General features: G+C 30.2%; 2 protein-coding genes and 1 long non-coding RNA gene across 5 annotated transcripts; 2 read left to right on the plus strand and 1 right to left on the minus strand.

Moving 5' to 3' along the window:
• Positions 1–567: 567 nt before the first annotated feature.
• On the plus strand, positions 568–5,710 carry dlg1 (MAGUK family member discs large 1). Its single transcript, XM_027339047.2, has 2 exons — positions 568–2,392; positions 2,451–5,710. The coding sequence occupies exons 1-2, from the start codon at positions 1,055–1,057 to the stop codon at positions 4,914–4,916; spliced, it is 3,804 nt and encodes a 1,267-aa protein (XP_027194848.2). The 5' UTR covers positions 568–1,054; the 3' UTR covers positions 4,917–5,710.
• Positions 5,711–6,819: 1,109 nt separating this feature from the next.
• Positions 6,820–16,724, plus strand: dop (microtubule-associated serine/threonine (MAST) protein kinase dop). Of its 3 annotated transcripts, none has more exons than XM_027339053.2 (8): positions 6,820–7,411; positions 9,306–9,409; positions 10,436–10,539; positions 10,606–10,685; positions 10,780–10,958; positions 11,029–11,739; positions 11,815–14,637; positions 14,706–16,724. In XM_027339053.2, exons 1-8 carry the CDS (start codon positions 6,820–6,822, stop codon positions 16,179–16,181), a joined length of 6,069 nt encoding a protein of 2,022 aa, XP_027194854.2. In that variant the 3' UTR covers positions 16,182–16,724. The 3 variants fall into 3 exon arrangements, with proteins under 3 accessions (XP_027194854.2, XP_027194855.2, XP_075679550.1); XM_027339054.2 differs by lacking the exon at positions 6,820–7,411 and adding an exon at positions 8,843–8,945; XM_075823435.1 differs by lacking the exons at positions 6,820–7,411; positions 9,306–9,409 and adding an exon at positions 9,768–9,876.
• Positions 6,915–7,815, minus strand: LOC142645913 (uncharacterized). The gene is made up of 2 exons (XR_012846937.1): positions 7,455–7,815; positions 6,915–7,395 (listed from the first exon to the last, which is right to left on the minus strand). It is a non-coding gene; the product is annotated as an uncharacterized LOC142645913 (long non-coding RNA).
• Positions 16,725–17,093: the final 369 nt, after the last annotated feature.

The following is a 17,093-nucleotide window of genomic DNA, read 5'->3' on the forward strand; positions in this document are numbered from 1 at the left end:
ATCCCGTGTTGATGTTGTTGTTGTTGTTGTTGGTGATGATGATATAATGATATGCACGGCCACCGTTGCTGAATTTTTTTTTTTAATTTTATCAAATTTTTTTTCGATTCTCACTAAATGATTCAAAAGTTTTCTTCTAATTTTCAATTAACCAATTTTTTTTTGCAATTATTTTTTGATTATATCCGAAATTCTGATTCGAAAAAAAAGTGACCTAACCAAAAACAAAATAATCGAGAATATTCCTGTCAATCATCCACTTTTTCATTGTTGTTGTTGTTGTGTTTGTGTTTTCAATATTTTTATTCACGAATTTCTTTTTGTAAATTCTATCTGTTTTTAAAAGAGATTTTTATCAGTTAAAAGTAAGGAGAAAAATGAAAGGATTAATAAAAATTTTCGAATGTTTAATTCATTTTTTTTACAAATGTAGATTCTTCCAGATTTATATTTTCAATCATCATTCGAATCAATCGATCATCACTTAATCAATTAATCGATAAATCGGTTGTTAATCGATTGTTGTTTTTTTTTGGTGGAAAAAAAATTGGTTTTTGTTTGAAAAATATTTTCAGCAATAAATGACTGTTGTTGTCGTTGTTTTCACTGCTTCATTTCTTCTGTCAGAATAAATCAAGCTGTTGTTGTTCCTGTCTGCTATATATACAAATGAAAATATTGAAAACACCCCCATACACCACCTAAACTACAACAACAAACAAACAAAATTCAATTTGTCATCATCATCGTATCGTATTTTGTTGACAAGGAGAGAGAGAGAAAAATATCTTCAGTTAACACCAACGATTTATATTGTCATCATATTTCTTCATTTGTTATTTGCGAAAGCTGAATTTTGCTGATCAATTTTCAGTTTTTTTCGCTTTTCGCCTACAATACACACACACAAGAACGATAATCTCTTCCTATATTCACCTGGATCAAATTTTTTTCGGAATTAAGATCACTTTCGGCTATTAAATAACGACCAAAAACAAAAATATTCGATCTCCATTTTCGATCTTATCAATCATTCGATTTTTTTTGGACAGTGATGCGTATTCGTCGCGAGGAGGCACATCGAGCGTTGGAGCTCCTCGAAGATTATCATCGTCGTTTACAACAACAACAACAACAACAACAATATCAACAACAACAACAAAATTCATCAACAACAACAACAATCAAACAACAAGAAGAACTACGTCAAGCAATCGAACGTATTATAAAAATATTTCGTTCAAAATTATTTCAAGCATTATTAGATATACAAGAATTTTATGAAGTAACATTAAAAGACGATCAAAAAACAATTGAAACAAAAACAAGAGAAACATTAAGAGATTGGCAATATAAAGAACAACAACAACAACAAAGATCAACGGCTATCAACAATACAACAACATTATCATCATCATCATCAACAACATATGATACAACAAATTCTGATTTAACATCAAATTCATATACATTATCAACAAATAATCATAATTATCCAGCAAATATATCAACAAACGGTGGTTATAATAATAATCATTCGAATCATAATCATCCAAATCAACGACAACAACAACAACAGTATTTAAATAATGATAAACAACAAAATAATGATATAAATAATCAACCAATATTAGCATCTGATGTACAAGATTTATTATCTGGTCGTTTAAATGAAATACTTGGTGCTGTATTAAAACATCAACAACAAAAAGAACAAGATCAACAACAACAACAATCGCAACAACAACAACAGAATCGACAAAAAGAACAATCAAAACCTTTATCAACATTGAATCCATTGGAAAGAATCGATAAACTAACATCATCATCATCATTAGCAAGACCAGTTGTAGTTTCTACAACAACAACAACAAACAATACAAATCAATCGATAAAAAATCATTCCCAATTAGATAATTCAAATTTAGAATCATATCAACAACAACAACAACAACAATCTTGTATTTTAAATACCAATAATAATAATCAAAAACATTCATTCATTACAAACGGAATAAATAATCATCATCGTGAAATTGTACAAATTGAACAGGTACATCTTGAAGACGACGACGAAGAAGAAGACCAAGATCAAGAAGAATTGGATCAAAACAATCAACAAAATCATATTTATCATAGGCAACAACAACAAATTGAAAATAATATTGAACATCATTTAATAATGAATACTGGAGGAAGTGGGAATCAAAATCAATGGGAATATGAAGAGATTACATTAGAACGTGGTAATCAAGGACTTGGTTTTTCAATTGCCGGTGGTATTGATAATCCACATATTGCTGATGATTGTTCAATTTATATAACAAAATTAATACCAGGTGGTTCAGCAGCTGCTGATGGTCGTTTACAGATTGAAGATATTATTTTGAAGGTATATTTCTTTTTTTTGTCAAAAATGTTATATTTTTCCATTTTTGTTTGGAAAATAGGTAAACGAAACATCATTGATTGATGTAGCACATCAAATAGCTGTAAATGCATTACAACGTGCTGGTAATCGTGTACAATTATTGGTTAAACGTCGTAAACTAACACCACAAACACCAACAATACCATCAATTATTCAAACACAATTTCAACAGTCACAACAACAATCAATGATACCACCATCAGCATCTGCACCGGCTAATATACAAAATCAATCAAACACAACATCATTATCATCGGTTAATCAATTAAATATGTCGGATTTAGTACGTATTGAATTATTTAAAGCAACATCAAAAGGATTAGGATTTTCAATTGCCGGTGGTGTTGGTAATGAACATATACCGGGAGATAATAATATTTATGTAACAAAAATTATGGATAAAGGTGCTGCTGCATTGGATGGCCGTTTAGAATGTGGTGATCGTTTAGTTGCTGTAAATGATAATTATTTAGAAAATGTTACACATGAAGATGCTGTAGCTGTATTGAAATCAACTTCTGATCATGTGATATTAACCGTACGTAAACCTCAACAACAACAACATTTATCAACTTATTCAATGAATCAAATGGACAATAATTTAATGTCAACAACAATAAATAATTTGACACAACCATTACAAACAACTACATCATTAACATCATCAAATATTAATAATCATCATCATCATACATTCAATAATAATAATCAACGTACTATAATGCCGACAAGAAATTCAATTCATTCATTATCATCAACAACAGCAAATACCGGACAAATTAATCCAGTGCAATCATTTAGAAGTGAAGATAATCTTTATAATAATAATAATAATCATCAACAACGACGTACACGAACAGCAAGTGGTTCAACAAATTTAGCCAATACAAATATTCTTGCAGAAGATTTGGATGAATTAGATCGAACAGATGTTGATCGTGAACCACGTCGTTTAATTCTTTCGAAAGGTCAATCAACTGGACTTGGTTTTAATATTGTAGGCGGTGAAGATGGACAAGGAATATTTGTTTCATTTATATTGGCTGGTGGACCGGCTGATTTAAGTGGACAATTATATCGTGGTGATCAAATATTAGCTGTTAATGGTATTGATTTAAGACGTGCTACACATGAAGAAGCTGCTGCAACATTAAAAGGTGCCGGTCAAACAGTTAATCTTTTGGTTGCTTATCGACCAGAAGAATATCGACGATTTGAAGCTAGAATTCAAGATCTTAGAGAACAACATTTACAAGCAACAAGTTCATTACCATTATCAGGGGTTTCAACTGGTACATTACGTACATCACAGAAACGTACACTTTATGTAAGAGCTTTATTCGATTATGAACCAATACGTGATTCTGGTCTACCATCACGTGGCCTTCCATTCAGATTTGGTGATATATTGCATGTAACAAATGCATCGGATGATGAATGGTGGCAAGCTCGGCGTGTATTACTTGATGGTACTGATGATATACTGCTTGGTATTATACCATCAAAACGTCGTGTTGAAAGACGTGAACGTGCACGATTAAAATCGGTTAAATTTCATGGTTCAGATCATTATTCGGATGGTCGATCATCATCAACAACATTGGATCGAAAGAAAAAGAATTTTTCATTTTCAAGAAAATTTCCATTTATGAAATCAAGAGAATCATCAACTGAAGATATTTCTGGTAGTTATGATCATCTTAGTGAACAAGGTGGTGATGAACATTCATCAATCAAAAATTATAATCATAATAATAATGATCGTAATTCAATATCTGGTTCAAATTCAGCATTAGAAGATATACGTGAAGATCGTCAACAACAACAACAACAACAATCTGATAATGGTAATGGTGGTAATATATTAAGCTATGAAGCTGTTATACAAACTGAAATTGATTATATGCGTCCAGTTATTATACTTGGACCATTAAAAGAACGTATAAATGATGATCTAATATCGGAATATCCGGATCGTTTTGGTTCTTGTGTACCACATACAACAAGATTACCAAAAGAAGGTGAAATACATGGACGTGATTATTATTTTGTTTCGACACGTGAAGAAATGGAACATGATATTGAATCACATTTATTTATTGAAGCTGGACAATATCGTGATAATCTTTATGGTACAAAAATATCAGCCGTAAAAGAATTAGCATATGATCAACAAAAACATTGTATACTTGATGTTAGTGCAGCAGCAATAAAACGTTTACAAACTGCAAATTTAATGCCAATTACAATTTTAATACGACCACGTTCAATTGAATTACTTAAAGAATGGGATAAACGTATAACGGATGAAGAAGCCCGAAGACAATTTGAACGTACCATTCGTACTGAACAAGAATATGGTCAATATTTTTTGGCAATCATTTCATGTGATACACCGGAAGAAATTTATGCAAAAATTAAATTAATTATACATGATAATTCTGGTCCATATATTTGGATACCGGCAAAAAATCAGAAAATTTAATTTAAATTTTTCAGAAAAAAAGCAAGCCAGAAAGAAAAATTGATTAACTTTTCTCTCTTTACATAATCATCATCATCATCATGCATTATATAATCACTGTCAAAAAAAAAAGTTACTTGCGTTTTTACTTGCGTTTTTCTTCATCTGTGTTTATCATCTGTGTGCATCTCTCTTTGTGTGTTTGTGTGTTTTGTGCTTGAATGTTTGTCACATTTTTTCTTCTTTCTTTTGATTTACCTATTTTTCAAACAAAAAGACTTGGCAATATATCAAAATCATCGGTAAACAAAACAAACGAAAAATTTTGCTTATTTTTTTTCCCAGAATTATGTTTTTAAAGAAAAGAAACAAAAAAATCTTTATATTTTTAAAATCATTGTCATTATCACTTGTGTTTTTTTTTAAAAAAAATATTCTCATAATTTACAACACACACACAAAAAACGCGCATCCACTGTTCATTTTATTTATTTATTTTTTTTTCTTTAAATTAGAATATTCTGTTTGAACAAAGGTTTTTTTATTATTATATGAAAAAAATCCAAAGCAAATTTTGTATACTTAAAAAACGAAATATTCTTGGTAGTTTTCCACACACACACACACACCATATTATAAATTACAAATTATCAAATTACAAATTATCAAATTACAAAATATATTTACAAAAACAAATTATTATTATTCTATATCAATTTTTATTTTATTTAAAACAGTTTATTTTATTTTATTTTCTTTAATCTTGATTGTGCTTGATTCTTCTGTATTGAATAAAATGAACATTTGAAAAAATATTTTTGGTCATAAAATTTTCAAAAATTTTATCATAGATAAACACGACGCTAGATGGCAGTGTCGTCGTATAAATTCTCAATATATTCTGTGTTCGAGCTAAACAAAAACAAAAAGGGCGAAAATTGTGGCTGCTGCTTTTCAGTTTTTATATATATCGTCATTGCGGAATTCAAACATTTATATATATTTTATGTTTGAAAAACGCATTTTTTTTTCGTTGGTTTCGAAAAAGAATCCCCGTTATCATCGTTGTATATTGACGTCAAAAAATTCGGAAATCAATCCAAAGAGTATGCGTATTGATGATTCGAATGTTTTTTTTTCTGAAATCGGGGGGGAGAGAAGAAGACCAATAGCGACATCGACATCGACAACAACAACAATTGGCTCGCGAGTAAAAGTTTCTTTCTTTTTTTATTAAGAACCGAAAACAAAACAAAACAAAAAAAAACCGATTCTTGATGTCTATATATATATTGTGTTGAATGAATGCAGTGTTAATTTTGTGTGTGTTTGTTTGTTTGTGATGCGATAACCTCGACATTTAATCAGTAATCATCAAGCGAATGACAACAAACATGGACGATAATGACATTTCAATCAATTAACCAGCAAAAAAAAAACCTGAATAATAATGGACAATCAAATCAGGAATAATAGTGGAAATTTCGTCGATTTTTTAAAAAAAGATTTCCACTCAATCAATAGCCAAAGATGATTTTGTAACAACCAGAAACAAAAAGATGTTTTGTAATAATTTAATTTCGAAAACAAAATAAATTTTCAGCTACTCATTTTTTTTGTTGTTGTTGGAAAAATTCGACATTGATTGATTCGGCAAATTGAACAACAACAAAAATAAGAAGAAATTATCGATTCTATACAGATATACATTTACGTATTCGATGATGATGATGATGATTGGCAGAAAAAAAACAAAAAGACAAAATCATTGTATTTTACAATCGAATAATGGAATTATCAACAACAATAATGTTATTGTCGATTGATCGATTGATTCTTTAAATCATCATTATCGTTATTGTTTTTAAATCGTAACTCTTTTCTTTCTCTGTTGGCTTTCTGATCATCATATATCGAATATACAATGTCGACACAACCAACAAATCTATTGAAATCATCAAAATCTCAATCACAATCAGAACAACCACCGCCACCAACACCGCCGGTAACATCATCAAACAATATAGCAAATTTAAATTTATTACGTTTAAGATCACATACAACAACTATTGATTCATGTACAACAACAACAGCATCATCATCATCAACATCTTCTCCAATATCAGGTGTATCGGGAAATTTATTACATCATAGTGGTGTTGGTGGTGGTGGTGGTGGTCATCATCTTCATCATCATGGTGGTGGTAATCAACATCAACATCTTTGGAATATGGATGATCTTAATTATGTATCAACACATATGCAACGTGTTCGTGCACGTGCAAATTTTGCTAGACAAATGTCAAATACTGCTGGTGGTGGTGGTAATAATAATGGATCATCACCATCATCATCAACAACAAATATGATTGGTGGTGGTGGTGGTGGTATTGGTGGTACATCAACATCTGAAATGTATAGACGTCGTCGTGAAAGTATTGCTGCAATACATTTTCCAACAAATTTTACTGGTTCCGGTTCTGGTCTTAATAATTTATTTCTTTATACAAATTCAAGTAAGTAATTCAAGAATATTCATACAAACAAAACAAAACAAACTTTTATCAAGTTCGAGGCCAATTTTTTATTTATTTTTTTGGCTTGAAAATCTATTTTCTCCAAACATACACACAAACATGAAAGATGTGTCGATTGTTTTTTGATGATAATGATTGTTGTTGTTGTTACAGAATCAGAGAATATTCTATTCTTTTTGATTGAATGTATCACACAAATAACACACACATTGAATGAAAAAACATCTGTCTGTCTGTGGTGTTTTTTTTTTTTTTGGCTACAAATCAGAATTGTTGCTGTTTGATCGAGGTTTTTTTTGCTTTCTTTAGCTAAAAAACACACAAAAATAGCTTCCATCATCATCATTATCAGGATTTTTTTTTGGTGTATAGATAGAGTGAAATGGCAATAATTAATTTTCTCTTAATTTTTTTTATTCATTTCATTGACAAAAACAAAAATGTTTTATCAATTTGCCAACCCAAATTGATAATTTTCTTTGAACTTGATTTTGTTGGTTCCTAGATTTTTTTTTTTTTTTTTTGTAATAAAAATAAGCCATCAGTACACCTTTTGCTGATTATCATTTTTCAGCATTCATTCATTATGGCCCAAAGTTCATTGGTTTTTTTGTTGGTTATTTTCCATTCATTCAATTAATATTTGATACATTTGATACACTGATTTTATGGCATGATTTTTTTAAATGATTTGGATGTTTGTTTGCACTAGTCTTGCATCTTTTACCTTTGTTTTGTTCAAAGTAATAAGATAATTGTCAAAAAAAATATCATGTCATCGATCTTAGAGAATCCTTGAATTTTTTTCTTTAACACCTTTTTTTCTAGATTTTTCAGCAATTGTTTTTCGGCAATTTTTTCTTTTTCCTTCAATCAATCATCATATCTTATCATCAGTATCAGTTTTACCATTCACTAACTGAATGAATGATATTTAGTTTCCGATTTTTTGTTTTGTGGATCTAATTTTACTTTTGCAGTTTTGCAGTTGACATTAATCTTATCAATTTTTCTCTCTCTGATTCTTTTCACAAACAGCAACAGCAATGTTTGCCGATTTTTTATTGTCAAAAACAAATCAACATTTGACAATAAAGTGGCTTCTTTTAATCTTTTTTTTTTTTTTTTTTTTTTTTTTTGATAAATTGTCGACTGTTCAGACGACAAAAAAATGTCTCTGGATGGATGGATAGATATTTTTCCATTCAATCCATAATCCAATGACTGTTTTTTTAATTGCTTTAAATGTTGTTTAGGTTGTTGTTGTTGTTATGCACAATATCTTATGTCATCCAGAAATTTTATGATTTTTTTTTTTTAAATATCGATTTTTCTCGTTTCGATTCTCATTTCGTTTCGACCAATCAATCAAACAAACAAACCAAACAATAAGCTGTCTGTTTTGAAAGAATTAGTTTCAAAAAACCTATAGAAAGAAAAATGCATAGTATTGATCATCTTGATTTTTATTATGATCGTTTTATTAATTCATATGAATCGATGGATTTTTTTGGTATGTTTTCTAGTTTGTTTTGTTGATTCTTCTGTTTCTGTTTGTTGGTTGATTCTGTCTGATTCGACCATCAAAGCACTCCATTTTTCACTTTATTTCATTCGTCTGTTTTTGACAAATGATTTCAATTTGATAATAATCATTATTTGAAGATTTAATTGTTTTAAACCAAGCAAAAACAAAAGAAAATTAATTTTGATAATAATCATTTATCACTTGAATGTTGAATGTTGTTTCTGGTTTATGTTTGTTGTGTTTGTGTTTAACTATGACAACCGTTATTTTGTTGCTGTTGTTTTTTTTTCCTTCAATCAATCGGTGATTAATTGATTACATTTTCTTAATCATTTTTGTAAATAGATCCATTAAATGATTGTTCATCAACAACAACAACGACAACAAATCTGGTACGAATAAGAAATTCATTACGTGGTCAATCAGCACCATCATTATCATTGGCAATGGTAAGTTTGTTTGTTTTTTTGCAAAAAACAATTTTCGATAGAATATTCGAGAGACAATCGTAATGTTTGTTTTGTTTTTTTGGGGGGAGAGAGGGGGATAAATTTCTTGTAATTTTTTTAAAAAACAAAATTTTATATCTTGTGTTTATTCATGACCAACAACAACAACAACAACAATATTTGTTTTTTTTTTTTTGTATTTTTCCGAAACAATATTATCATTGTTATTTAGTTTAGTTTTAGCTAATATCTACCACTTCTACATAACAGAATTTCATTTCCTAATACAAACACACACACAGGAGAATTTCCAAAGCCAAAAACAACAACAACAACTTTTTTGTTAACCAAACAAAATTCATTTCATTTCGTAGTTTGATAATAATGTGCATAAACACGATCATCATCCTGATCATCATCAATGTCGTAATCTAGATAATTAAAAATCAGCCACACTGTATAATAATGTAATGTCGTTGTTGTTGTTGAATCATGTGATTGAATTTTTCAGTGAATTTTATTGTTGTTGTTGAGAGAAGAAAAAATAACCGAATTAAAAAAAAAGAAGAGAGAATTTAATGATGATTTTGATGATGATGACAAAAAAATTTTCATTCGAAAATTATAATTAACAATGTTTGAATTGAATTGAATTAAATCGAATCATCATCATTGAGATTTGTCATTTGTTGTTGTTGTTGTGCGATTCCTTTTTTTTTCATTGGAATTTTTTTTTTTTTGATGTTTGTTTGAATGATGATATTATATATCCTCTTTAATAGCCAACTTTTGTTTGTCTATCTCTCTCTCTCTCTCTCTCTCTCTCTCTCTCTCGCTATTGTGTGAGAAATCCTGAAATCAAATGTTTGCTGTGTCAATTGACAGGATATTGAGATAATTTGATTTTTGTCAATTTGATTTTTGATTTTTGATTTTTTTAAAACAAAAACAATGTACATTTCTCATTATTTTCCATTCAATATATATCATCATCATTATAATAATCATTATTCATTAATAAAACAGAAAGAAGGATCATCATCATCATCATTATCATTATCACATCATGCCAATAATAATAATGTTGGTACGAATGTTGCCGGTATTGGTTGTTGTCCACGACGTATACAGTAAGTAATTTGTGATTTTGAAGATTTATTTTGTTTTAACTCATTTTTTGTTTTATTAATCCATAGACGATGTTCAACATCGAGAAAAAGTTTTTTACAATTAAATACATCACCTACAATGCCCAGATCTCCATTACCTCAACAAAGTATGAAATTTTTTTTTTTGGTTGTTTTGTTCTGTTCAAAAAAAAAATCATTTAATTAAATTTTCCATATTTTGTTTATTGAAAAAATATATAGATAGTCCTATTGATAGTCCAAGAAATATGTCACCATTCAATCATTTTTCTTTTGTTTCTTCAAATAATAATAATATGAATGTTAAGAAAAATATATTGGAAGGTGGACGTAGATGGTCAGTTGCATCATTACCATCAAGTGGTTATGGTACAAATACTCCTGGTAGTTCCAGTGTTTCGGTATGGATAATTGATGACATGAATTGATGAATTAATTGAATCTATTTTTTTTGTGTATCGAAAATTACAGTCACAATGTTCATCACAAGAAAAAATTCATCAAATGTGCCATTTAACATCATTACATGATGAACATTCATCAATCAGTAGTCATTCATCACATTATCATCATGTTGCTTTAATGCATAATCATAATCATCAACACTGTGGCGGTGTTGTTGCATCACATTCCAATAATAATAATAATGCTGGTTCCAATCATTTAAATATTAATTCAGCAAATAATAATAATGGTTCACAATTACAAGTAATTTCCACTGGTGGTGGCCATCATTATCCATTAAATAAATCAGCTACAACTGGATCTTCAGATAAAAGTTATTCATTTTGTTCATCAAATGATAGTAATAGTGGTCAAGAAGAAGATACTGTACAAAATACAGTTATTTGTAGGCCAACTATTTTAAGGCCAAGATCTCGTAGTCTTAGTAGTCCAATTAGATCTCCTACCGGTGATGATGAAAAAATACTTGTAAATAGTATCTATAAGGAAAGATTTCCAAAAGCAACACAACAAATGGAAGAAAAATTACAACGTTTTATTGATGAACAATTGAAAGCTGAATTTGATCATGATATTGCATCGGATGCTGTATTTCGTTTTGCACATCATCAGGTTGTTGGTTTGGCTAAAGATTGTGTACAAAAATCAAAAGATAAACTTATTACGACACAATATTTTTATGAAATGTATGAAAATTTGGAAAAACTTTTGCTTGATGTAAGTGTTTTTATTTTGTGTGTGTGTGGAGGGTTGAAAAATTAATTTTGTTTAAATTTTTTTTCTGAATGATAGTGTCGAGAAAAATCTCCTACATCGGCCAAACTTTTATGCATATTAATACGAAAATTATTAGTAATTGTTTCACGTCCTGCTCGTCTTCTTGAATGTTTAGAATTTGATCCAGAAGAATTTTATCGTTATTTAGAAATGGCCGAAGGTGAAGCAAAATCAATTAGTCAAACAATGAAAACATCAATACCTCAATATATAATAAGTAAACTTGGTTTGAATCAAGATCCATTATCCGATATACCATTATCACCTACAGTTGATAAAGATTTATTTTTTAATGATAAATCAATTGATAAAGAATTAGAAGATGTTGATGAAACAAAAGAGCTTGATCAAAATCAACAACAACCACGAAGAAAATCGGACTATGAAATTGCTGTTGAACAACAATCAGCATCAAAACCACCATCCGAAGATGATTTTGAAATTATTAAATTAATTAGTAATGGTGCTTATGGTGCAGTATATTTAGTTCGTCATACTGAAACAAGACAACGTTTTGCAATGAAAAAGATTAGCAAACATAATCTGATTATGCGAAATCAAGTGGAACAAGTATTTGCTGAACGTGATATAATGAGTTTTACTGACAATCCGTTTGTTGTAAGCATGTTTTGTAGTTTTGAAACAAAAAAATATCTTTGTATGGTAATGGAATATGTTGAAGGTGGTGATTGTGCAACATTACTTAAAAATATTGGTCCATTTCCATTGGATTTAGCTCGTCTATATTTTGCCGAAACGGTATTAGCTGTGGAATATTTACATATATTCGGTATTGTTCATCGTGATTTAAAGCCCGATAATCTTTTGATCACTGCTTTAGGACATATCAAATTGACTGATTTTGGCCTTTCCAAAATGGGTCTTATGAATTTAGCAACATCATTGTCCGAAGGTTATTATGATCGTGAATCACAACAATTTACCGATAAACAAGTATTCGGTACACCGGAATATCTTGCACCGGAAGTTATTCTTCGTCAAGGTTATGCTAAAACTGTTGATTGGTGGTCGCTTGGTGTTATACTTTATGAATTTCTTATTGGTTGTGTACCGTTCTTTGGTGAAACACCTGAAGAATTATTTGCTCATGTAATTAATGACAGTATTGAATGGCCCGATGAAGAAGATTGGCCATTAACCGATGAATCAAAAGATATTATACAAAGATTATTGGAACATGATCCATTTGATCGTTTAGGTGCAGGTGGTGCACAAGAAGTTAAATGTCATCCATTTTTCGATGAAATTGATTGGGATTCATTGTTAAGACAGAAAGCTGAATTTGTTCCACAATTAGAAAGTGAAGATGATACTAGTTATTTTGATACACGTTTAGATCGTTATAATCATGAAATTGATGATTCGGATGATCATGATACTGATGATAGTTCATTATTCGGTTCATTTTCATCATGTTCACCAAGATATCATCGTGTTTATAGCCGTGTTGATATTCATAAAGAAAATTCAGGTGATTCTTCGGATGGTGGTTGTGGTGTTGTTGTTTCATCCTTATTACGATCATCAAATTCATCATCATCATTAAAAGATGTAAACATCACTAGTCATACAAAACCTACTACTGCTTATTCGGAAAATTCTCTTGCTCCATTAACTTTGGCATCGACAACGATAATCAATACAAACATCACCACAACCTCCACCATTACTACTTCTGCATCATCATCATCATCATCATCGACAATTCAAGTTACTAGGCCAGAATTATTGATCTCACGTTCATTATCGGTTACCGAAGATCGTTTGATTACATTAAAAGCTCCATCATTACAATCATCAACCATTACAAGCAATACAACAAATTCAAATAATAACATTAGTCAAACAACAACAACTCATTCATCAAAAGACAACATTGGTTGTGGTATTACTTCTGTTGTTGATCCAATACTCAAAATTCCTAATGCTCATAGTACACCGAAAGTATCATCATCATCAGATAAAAGCAATAATATTCAAAATTATAAAACAACAACAACAACAACGGAAAACAATTCATTTACAAGAACTATTTCGAAAGAATCAACTTCATCATCATCATCACCAACATTAACATCACCATCTGGTTCAGCTGATAATCAAACAATAATTAAATCAACAACAACAACAAATTTACCGAAATTACCACCAAAAACATTGAATCAATTTATGTTACCAAAATTTTCATTCAGTGTTGATTCTGATAATGATAATGATTTTAGAAAAACTGATGATCATTCTACTAATAATAATTCGGATCTTGTTGAAACATTATATAATAATCAACCATCAACAAATAGATCATTTTCTGATTCACCACCATTTGCAATATCATCATCCGCATCATCATCATCGAATAATGGTACAAAATTTTTTGTACAATTATCACCAACAACAGCTGCAAAACAATTACCATCATCTAATCATTCATCGCGGCCATCATCAGCACGTTCTGTGATTAAATCAGCTTCAGCATCTGGTCTATCATTGATTATACCGGCTGATGATCATCATCAAAAAACTATGAGTATTTCATCTGGTGGTTCGAATAACAGTTCACGTGATGCATCACCTAATCGTGAACTTAATTCATCATTATCACTTAAACCGCCTATCATTCTACGAAAAGGTCCGGGCGGTTTTGGTTTTCAATTAAAAGCCATTCGTGTTTATCATGGTGAAACCGATATTTATACTGTTCATCATCTAGTACAATCAGTTCATAATAATAGTCCTGCATTTGAAGCCGGTCTTCGTCCGGGTGACCTAATCACGCACATTAATGGAGAACAAATTCAAGGTCTTCTTCATCATCAGGTATGATCAATTATTTTGTTGTTTTTTTGTTCTCTATTTACTACTATTTGTGCCATTTTGGAATCTAGGTGTTGAAATTAATGTTTTCGGGTGGCGATGTGATCAATATTCGAACAACTCCTTTAGAAAATACAACTATCAAAAGTGGTGGCCGTCGTCGTAATCCAAGTACGAGTAGAATGGCAAAAAGACCACCACAAATGTCACAGATAAACAAATTACATCGTAATGTTAAAGCCACTATTAAACGTAGTGATTCGGATAAACGAAAACGATCGAGCTTGTTACGTCGACTTAGTTCAAAACGGGCCAGTGCCGATATTCATCAATTAATGGCTCAAAGTGGACAACATTCATTATCTACACCACCGACATCACCATTATCACAATCAGGCAAAGTATTACAGGTCAACAGTCCTTCAACGTTGACTCCTAGTCGAAGTTTTCAATCATTTCCTAAAGGTGGTGGTAATGATTCAACGACCAATCCTATTCCTGGTTCAAGCAAAAATACATTAACTGTTGTTGGACAACGATCATTGAATGAACATCGTTTAACACAAAGTATGCATTCAGATTCCTTAAATTTGGCCGGTAATTCATCAGTCGATTCATCACCATCGAATTCGGTGCCAAATTCACCTGCCCTATCATCCATAGCATCATCATCATCACGACCATCAAGCTTGGATGGTCTTAAATATAAATTGAAACCATTTCGTTCGCCTCGTCGTAAATCCTGTGGTCATATACCATTGTCACCATTAGCTCGATCAAGTGGTGGTGGTGGTTCTCCTGTTCAACCTGCTACTGGTCATCTATTAGCATCATCAACTTCTCCAACTTCTCGATCACCATCACCATTGGCATTTCCGAATGTACAATCATCATCGAAAAAAATTTATCGATTAATGCCATTAGCACATTCAACTACTATCGATTGTAATAGCCAAAATCAACAACGTAATCCAATACAAACAAGACCAAAATCCGTATCAATGGATCAATCAATGGTTAATTATTCAAAACTTTTATTAGGTTTATCCGGTGAACAGCAACCATCAAATAATCTTCATTTACAAACAACAACCACCATATCAAATGATAATAATGATAATGAATCAAATTCACCATCAAGAATAATTGTATTATCTAAATCGAAACGTGAAAATTTAATACATTCTTCTTCGATAGCCGATCATCCAATTATAAAAGTAGAATCGATTAGCAATAAACAACAATCAACTACAACAACTACTGATTATCGATCATCATCACCATTATCTGATAATAAAATCAAAGATAATGATGATAATAATTCAAAATATAATCGAAATGAACATAATGAAGAGGAAAATAAATTAATACGATTATTGAATCGAAATGTTAATCAAATAACATCACAATCATCATCAACAACAACTACATCAACAACAACAGAATCAACCAAATTTGCAATATCTCGTGGTGGTAATAAACAATTTAAACAACAAAAACATGTCCAACAAAATGATGATGATGATGGTGATGATGAAGTTGATTGATTGAATCTTCGATTGATCAGTTTTTATATTTTTTTTTGTCTTCATTATGAATTCTTTTAATCTGTTTGTTTGTTTGTTTGTTTGTTTGATTGATCTGTTTTCATCATGATGTGTGTGTATCTTTTATCCAATTTTATCCATGTGTTTGTTTTTTTGTTTTCTTCACATTCTTTGAAAAAAATTAACCATTTTTTATTGAAAAAACCCTGATGATAATTGGTGTGATGATATTATATATTTATATAGGATTTTCCTGAATTTTAATGTCTTAATTGAAATTTTTTTTTTAAATTTAATTAAACACAAAACTAAATGAAAATCTTGACATCCTCATGTGACATTCTTTTTTGAAAATGGATTCCATTACACACACTCACATTGTTTGCTTTTCCGCCGGAATGCTTATGGAAAAATTTTTTTAACCCAAAAATCCTTTTCGACTGAAATTAAAAGAAACACTTTCTCCAACATCACCAACCAACCAACCATCCACTACCAATGCTCTGCTGTTGTTTTTTTTTCTTATCTTTTATTTTTCCCAAATATTTCCTTTTTATTATTATTAATTATATACAAATTATTTAATGTTTGTGAATTTTGTTTTCTTCATTTTCTCTCTCCACCACACACGAATTTTTCTTTGTTTTTATTTCCAAAATTTGAATAAATTTCAATAAAAAAAAATTCAAATGTTGAGTTGATTTTCAATAATTTCGAATGTTCACAATCGATTATCGATATAATAATTTTTGTAATTCGTTCATTCAATGATGATCGAATGATTATGATGATGATGATGATGGTGGTCACCTTGAACCGATGTAACAAGAGCTAAAAAAATGAGTGAGAAAAAGAAAGATACTGTGAAAGAGATTATGATATCATTCGATCGATTGATGGATGGAAAAACGT

The sequence above is a fragment of the Dermatophagoides pteronyssinus genome, unplaced genomic scaffold, assembly GCF_027571235.1.
Source record: "Dermatophagoides pteronyssinus isolate colony J.1.1.1.1 unplaced genomic scaffold, Derpt_VIB-CSIC_2022.12 sq0029, whole genome shotgun sequence".
Lineage (NCBI taxonomy): Eukaryota > Metazoa > Arthropoda > Arachnida > Sarcoptiformes > Pyroglyphidae > Dermatophagoides > Dermatophagoides pteronyssinus.

Excerpts from the sequence above, each read along its gene's own strand:
- dlg1 (XM_027339047.2), top strand. The coding sequence starts at position 1,055 with ATGCGTATTCGTCGCGAGGAGGCACATCGAGCGTTGGAGCTCCTCGAA. Across the intron at positions 2,393-2,450 it reads TTGAAGATATTATTTTGAAG|GTAAACGAAACATCATTGAT; the intron begins GTATATTTCTTT and ends TTTGGAAAATAG.
- dop (XM_027339053.2), top strand. The coding sequence starts at position 6,820 with ATGTCGACACAACCAACAAATCTATTGAAATCATCAAAATCTCAATCA. Across the intron at positions 9,410-10,435 it reads CATCATTATCATTGGCAATG|AAAGAAGGATCATCATCATC; the intron begins GTAAGTTTGTTT and ends TTAATAAAACAG. Across the intron at positions 10,540-10,605 it reads TGTTGTCCACGACGTATACA|ACGATGTTCAACATCGAGAA; the intron begins GTAAGTAATTTG and ends ATTAATCCATAG.